The sequence below is a fragment of the Ursus arctos genome, unplaced genomic scaffold, assembly GCF_023065955.2.
Source record: "Ursus arctos isolate Adak ecotype North America unplaced genomic scaffold, UrsArc2.0 scaffold_14, whole genome shotgun sequence".
NCBI classification, from domain to species: Eukaryota; Metazoa; Chordata; class Mammalia; order Carnivora; family Ursidae; genus Ursus; species Ursus arctos.
Window position 1 is genome coordinate 23,789,510 of NW_026622808.1, and position 7,317 is coordinate 23,796,826.

General features: G+C 42.8%; 1 protein-coding gene across 1 annotated transcript; it reads left to right on the forward strand.

The window, feature by feature from the left end:
- The first annotated feature begins 834 nt into the window (after positions 1-834).
- LOC113248932 (olfactory receptor 7A17-like) lies at positions 835-5,964 on the forward strand. The gene is made up of 2 exons (XM_026490521.1): positions 835-1,087; positions 5,024-5,964. The coding sequence occupies exons 1-2, from the start codon at positions 835-837 to the stop codon at positions 5,962-5,964; spliced, it is 1,194 nt and encodes a 397-aa protein (XP_026346306.1).
- Positions 5,965-7,317: the final 1,353 nt, after the last annotated feature.

A 7,317-nucleotide genomic window follows, 5' to 3' on the forward strand; every position in this document is an offset into this window, starting at 1 on the left:
GATGACACCATTTATTTTCTGATAGTTCTGGAAGTCAGAAGTCTCAACTAAGTCTCCCTGCACTAAAATCACTCTGTCTGCAGAGAAGAGCTCAGTCTGAAGGTCTGGGGAGAATATGTTTTCTTGCCTATTCTAGCTTTAGAGCCACCTGTACTCCCTGACTCATGTGCCCTCCCTTTATCTTCAGAGCCAGCAACATAGCATCTGGAGATCTCTCTCTGACTCCAAGTCTTCTGCGTCCTTCTTCCACATCTGAAGTCCCTTCTGATCTATTGAGCTTTCCTGGATCATCAGAATAACTTTATCCTAGGTCAGCTGACTAGCAATGTTAATACTATTTGCAACCTTAATTCTTCCTTGAATACACAAGGCATACCCAGAGATTCTGTAGATTAAGATGTGGAAATATCTTGCGGACATTATTCTGCCTACTAAAGTCTTTGTCAGAGGCATTTTTGATATCAGTTCAGAGGCCCTCCCTTTTAAGGAGCAAACACAGAATTTATTTCAGACTCTAAGGTGGATACTTGGACTTTTCTTTCAAAATCACACATGAAAAAGATCTCATGGCTTATTTATTAATATCACCCCAAAGCTATAAATAGTAAAGTAAACCCTCAACTAAAACAATTCAATATCATCTCAAGGTTAAGGGGATGTGCAAGGAGATTAGATCTCTGGAAGGCAGGCAAGTTCATGAGAAGGAGGAATACAAACTGGATTCACCTGACTTCTAATCTGGTCTTCCAGCAACAGAGTCTCAGCAGGAAAAGTTTCCTTTCTGTCCAGACCAGTGGCCCACAGGGAACGAAGTGCTCTGAGGTGGGAGTAACAATGGAAACAGCGCCTAATGAGAAAACATGGGGAGCTGTAAATATCTCCTCTGCTGTAGAACGTCAGCATCTGGAACCTTGGACTCGTCAAGACATGGTTGTTGCTTTTGGATTCCTAAGTCTGGCTGGGGGACCCATGCTTCACTGTTTCCTGCTGTCCCATTTGGGAACAAAGCTCTGGTCTCCATTATCAACCATCAAGGGAGAAATTGGGACCTTGACATGGAAACTTTCATTTTATATACCCCACCCAGGTGAGTCTGAGCGCTGAGCAGGTATTTCAGGAAAGGATTGGAGAGAATGGAATCTGAGAAGTTTTACATGAGGTCCCCTGAGACTAGGTAGACTCATTAATTAATTTATGCAATGTGTTCAAAAGAGAAGTGTCCACTGGTCTCAGCAATACAGGCATCATTGTTGACAATACGTGATGGGAATGGAAGACCAGTTGGATGAGGAGGGGGAAGGAACTGGGGGACCTGAAGTGGTTCCAGTGAAATTAGGACATATCCAAGGATTTTGCAGCTAAGGGAAGCAAAAACAGAGTATTGGGACTGGAGGTGTGAGCTGTGAACTTTCTAAGATGTGTGTTTTTGATTGTGTTCCATATTTATGGAAAGCCCCATACCCATGCAGGCAGGTTTTTACCCATACTGATGACCGCTGTCTGTCACCCTAGGAGGACGGATGCTGCTATCCCCACTATCTGAGTAAGGATATTCACATTTTTTTAAAGATTTTATTTATTTGACAGAGAGAGAGACAGCCAGCGAGAGAGGGAACACAGTCAGGGGGAGTGGGAGAGGAAGAAGCAGGCTTCCAGTGGAGGAGCCTGATGTGGGGCTCAATCCCAGGACTCTGGGATCATGCCCTGAGCCAAAGGCAGATGCTTAATGACTGAGCCACCCAGGCGCCCCAGGATATTCACATTTGGAATGGATTGCTTGTCTCTCCCAAGTTCAAACACCTTACATGTGGTAGATCTGACATTCAAAACCTGGTTGTCTGATTCCAAAAGTTTTGCTTTAAAATCATTTGGAAAATCTCTTATTATTTCATCTTTAAAAAAAAACTTCTATTATCCTATATTGTGTACTTTCTGTTGTAAATTGCAGGTATATTCTCTTTGCACATTTTTCTAGAGGGATATTCAATGACTAAAATATCTTGATATCATAAAAATACCACTCCTTTCTTGTTTGGATGCATTGCTTTTTTTTCCTTCTTTGTTAATTATTCTGGGCATCAGGGGATGTGAAATGGGGCTGGAATGCTTCCAGAACCAGGGAAGATTTCTGCTCATCACAGTCTCTCAGGGACCCCCTGAGCTTATTACATCTCTTTTCCCTCTTGTGTCCTTTTCTTTCCTCTCTGTGTTTCTGGAACTGCTTTTTTATGTTTCTTTAATACAGGACAAAAGGTGATTGTATTAAAATAGAGCCCAAGTTTCCCTGTCCTTGGGAGGCTTACTAACTAGAATTTAAGTGATATTTACACTGTCTTCAGGGTAAAGGTAATCTGATGTTGACTGCTTGCCTTATTCTTTTTTTTTAATAATAATATTTTTTATTATATTATGCTAGTCACCATACAGTACATCCCTAGTTTTTGATGTAAAGTTCCATGATTCATTACTTGCATATAACACCCAGTGCACCATGCAACATGTGCCCTCCTTACTACCCATCACCAGCCTATCCCATTCCCCCACCCTCTCCCTCTGAAGCCCTCAGTTTGTTTCTCAGAGTCCATAGCCTCTCATGTTTCATTCCCCCTTCTGTTTGCTTGACTGCTTGCCTTCTATCATTCTTTCAAAATTATTGTGGCTGGGGTGAGAAAAGCATAATAGTAACACAGTGCCAGGAGATCAGATTGCACTCTGTGCATCTGTGTGTGAGTGTGTGTGAGTGTGAGTGTGTGTGTGCGTGTATGTGTGTGTGTGTGTGTGTGTGTGTTGTGGGCATGAGCAGTCCTCAGGACAATGGTACCCGAGTTCATATATTCCAATATGTGACCCTTAGGTGCCAGAATGTTCACCAACAACGGAAATTAGGAAGGGATCTATCTCCATTCCCACAACTCCTAGGAATACAAGTAATAGAATGCAAAGAACACCATGTGAAGGAAGGACTCCCTGTGTCTTGAAGTCCCATCAGTGGCAGGAAAGCCACCTCGGTCCTCAACATTCTCTGCCACCACCTCTCATCTCTCTCCTCTTGCTCATTCTCTCACCGCACTGATTGCATGTTGAGATCTGCAGATCTGCAGTAAGTGCCTTCTGCAGGGCCTTTGCTCTGCTTTCCCTGCAGGGCAACCACCTCCCCCAGATATCCTCCTGCTTCCTGCTTCATCTTTCTTGAAGCCTCTGTTAAAATGTCACCTTCTTTGCAGGTCTTCCTGAACTCCTATTAAAACTTAGCACCCTCCCCATCCACTTGTTTTTATACCGACTTTTTTTTTTTTCCTTTATACCACCTGTCACCATCTGACATGGCACATGATTGTATTTTTTTTATATCTGTCTTCTTTCTTCATCATTGGATTGTATAGATTTTTCTTTTTTCTCCATGTTTTTCTTTAAATTCCAGTTAGTAAACATACAGAGCAATATTAGTGTCAGGTGTAGAATTTATTGATTCAACACTTCCATACAACACCTGGTGCTCATCACCACAAGTGCCCCCCTTCACCCCCATCAACTATTTCACCATCCCCCCACCCACCTCTCTCCAACACCCCTCAGTTTGTTCTCTATAGTTAAGGGTCGGCTTCCTAGTTTGTCTCTCCTTTTTTCCCTCTCTATGTTCATTTGCTTTGTTTCTAAAATTCCACACACAAGTGAAATTTTATAGTATTTGTCTTTCTCTGGCTGCCTAATTTAACTTACCATGATACTTTCTAACTCCATCCAGGTCATTGTAAATGGCAAGATTTCATTCCTTTAGGTGGCTGAGTATTATTCCTTTATATATATGCACCACATCTCCGTTATCCATTCATCAGTTGATGGACATTTGGGCTCTCTCCATAGTTGGGCTATTGTTGATAATACTACTATAAACATCAGGGTGCATGTACCCCTTCGATTAGTATTTTTGTATCCTTTGGGTAAATACCTAGTAGTGCAACCTGCAGTAATGGGAAAAGATATTTGCAAATGACATATCTGATAAAGGCTTAGTATCCAATATCTATAAAGAAGTTTTGAAACTCAACACCCAAAGCACAAATAATCCAGTTAAGAAATGTGCAGAAGACATGAATAGACACTTTTCCAAAGAAGACATACAGATGGACAACAGACACGTGAAAAGATGCTCAAAATCTCTCATCATCAGGGAAACACAAATCAAAACTGCAATGACGTAACACCTCACACCTGTCACCATGGCTGAAATTAACAACACAGGAAACAAGAGGTGTTGGAGCGGATGTGGACAAGAGGAACCCTCTTGCACTGTTGGTAGGAATTCAGACTAGGGCAGGTGCTCCAGAAAACAGTATGGAATTTCCTCAGAAAGTTAAAAATAGAACAACCCTATGATCCAGCAATTGCACTGCTAGGTATTTACCCAAGAATACAAAAACACTAATTCAAAAGGGATGCATGCTCCCCAATGTTTATAGCAGCATTCTCTGTAATAGCCAAACCATGGAAGCAACCCAGGTGTCCATGGATAGAGGAATGGATAAAGAATAAGTGGTACATATATAGAAAATGGAATAGTATTCAGCCTAAAAGAGAATGAAATTTTGCCATTTTAATGACACAGATGGCGCTAGAGAGTAGTGTGCTAAGTGAAATAAGTCAGTCAGAGAAAGACGAGTGACACATGATTTCAGTCATCTGTGGAATTTAAGAAACAAAGCAAATAAGCAAAGGGAAAAAGAAAGAGAGAGATGCAAACCAAGAAACAGACCCTCAATCACAGAGACACACTCCTGGTTACCAGAGGAGAGATGGTGGAGGATGGGGGAAATAGGTGATGGAGATCGAGGAGGGCACTTGTAGTGAGCGCCGGGTGTTATATGGTTGTATTGAATCACTGTTTTGTGCACCTAAAACTAATAGTACACTTTCTGCTAACTAACTGGAATTTAAATAAAAACCTAAAAATTAAAAAAAATAAATGTAATAAATAAATTAATGAAGCCTATTTGCAAAAATTATTATTTTTTTTTCCTGGTAGTCACCTCCGTGGAACCAGGAAATGATACACAAATTTCAGAGTTTCTTCTTCTGGGATTTTCAGAGAAACCAGAACTTCAGCCCCTCCTATTTGGGCTTTTCCTCTCCATGTACCTGATCACTGTGCTTGGAAACCTGCTTCTCATCCTGGCTGTCAGCTCTGACTCCCACCTCCACACCCCCATGTACTTCTTCCTGGCCAACCTGTCCTTTGTAGACATCTGTTTCACCTCCACCACCGTCCCCAAGATGCTGTGGAACATCCAGACTCAGAGCCAAGAGATCACTTATGAAGGCTGCCTCAGCCAGATTTTTTTTTTCAGTGTCTTCGGATGCCTGGACAATTTACTCCTGAGTGTGATGGCCTATGACCGCTTCATGGCCATCTGTCACCCCCTGCACTACATGGTCATCATTAACCCCCAGCTCTGTGGACTGCTGGTTCTGGTGTCCTGGATTATCAGTGTTCTGAATTCCTCGTTACAGAGCTCAATGCTGTTGCGGCTGTCCTTCCGTACAGAGGTGGAAATTCCCCATTTTTTCTGTGAACTCAATCAGATCCTCCAACTTGCCTGTTCTGACCCCTTCCTTAATGACGTGTTGATGTATTTTGTAATTGTGCTGCTGGTTGGTGCTCCCCTAGCTGGGATCCTTTACTCTTATTCTAAGATAGTTTCTTCTATATGTAGAATTTCATCAGCTCAGGGCAAGCATAAAGCATTTTCCACCTGTGCATCTCACCTCTCAGTTGTCTCCTTATTTTTTTGTACCAGCCTAGGAGTGTACCTTAGCTCTGCTGCTACCCAGAGCTCCCACGCAAGTGCAGTGGTCTCGGTGATGTACACAGTGGTCACCCCCATGCTGAACCCCTTCATCTACAGCCTGAGGAACACAGACATAAAGAGGGCTCTGAAAGGAATCCTTGGGGATCCAGTGATGTAAGGGCCCATCGTCCTGGTGCTGAAGAAGTGCCCATGATTGCAGGGCTCAGAGTCTCAGAGCTAGAACTGCTATTCATTGACCAGCCTGTGGAAATAGAACCTGTTCCTTATATTTATTTTCTGGAAATTCCATTTGTTTGAATTCAACTTCTCTATACATTCAAGTAACTCACTTTATTAAGCTTCTGCTCTATATACATACAGTTTCCCCTTTGTCCATTTTCATATATTTCTAATGTTTTCTACAATCTTGGATCTCGAATGCCTGGAAATTTCAGTATCTTACATGGGACATGTTGGATTTCTTAAAAATAGTTTCATTCCAAATGACTTATATCATGCAAGTAAATTTTCCCTAGACTTCCCAAAAGAACAATCATGAGTTGTATGCTTCATATGGAAGAATCTACAGTTGGCCACGAAGCCCTTCACATGACTTTATTGTAGATGAAAATACAAAACCCCTGTTTTCACCTAGAGTCTGTCAATCTTTTTACATCACTGTCTTCACTCCCCTTCCTGCTAATGTGTACTCTAACACTGTTCCCTTTAAGTCTCAGGCTCCTGGCAGGGATGCTCAGGCTAGGAAAGCCCGGGCACCCCCTGCGCCCTGTGCTTATGGACATTTCCACAGATGCTTCCCTGACCAGAGCCTCTGCTGTGGCTGCAGCAACCCTTGGGTTCTTACTGTGACTGCAAGACAGGCCTCAGCAGCACCCATCAGAGAACTCTAACAAAACTTTATTCCTCACAGGTCCTGGAAGGCACAGGGGTTGCCCTAAGGTCTTTTGGAGATGTTTCAGAGTGGGGGAGATGCATTGAGAGGGATGGAGAGAGTGAGCTCCCCTGAAGGATTGGCCTTTTTTAGGGTCCATGGCCAGAGTGGTTAGGGGATTGTGGGTTCAGGATTTTTTGGAGAATTTAAATGAGTAGAATTTGGGTGCTGAAGGGGACAGCAGGGTCACTCATGTGTCAGAATGGAGGTGACCCAGAGCTTTCTGAAGAGGTATCTCATGGCTGGGGTAGGCTGAGTGCTTCCCTGGTAATCGTGCCCCCACTGACAATGTGTTTATTCACCATGGCTGTCTTTGAAATGGATGCCTCAGAAATCCAAAGCTTCATGTCAGGCACTTTCTCTACAAACATGCTCCTGTGTTTCCTAACTGGTCTCCTGCTTTTGCTCTCTTGAATCAGCTCCAGTCCAAAAAGCCTCCCACAGCCCCTGGCAAGGACTGATTAGCAAACATCGCTCTCCCAGTGGAGTCTCCATGGAAAGAAAAATTTGAATAAACAGATCCACCTGATATGGTCTTAGTGTCAAAATGACCATAAATATGACCAAGCAAAATTTCAA

Excerpts from the sequence above, each read along its gene's own strand:
- LOC113248932 (XM_026490521.1), top strand. The coding sequence starts at position 835 with ATGGAAACAGCGCCTAATGAGAAAACATGGGGAGCTGTAAATATCTCC. Across the intron at positions 1,088-5,023 it reads ATTTTATATACCCCACCCAG|TCACCTCCGTGGAACCAGGA; the intron begins GTGAGTCTGAGC and ends TTTTCCTGGTAG.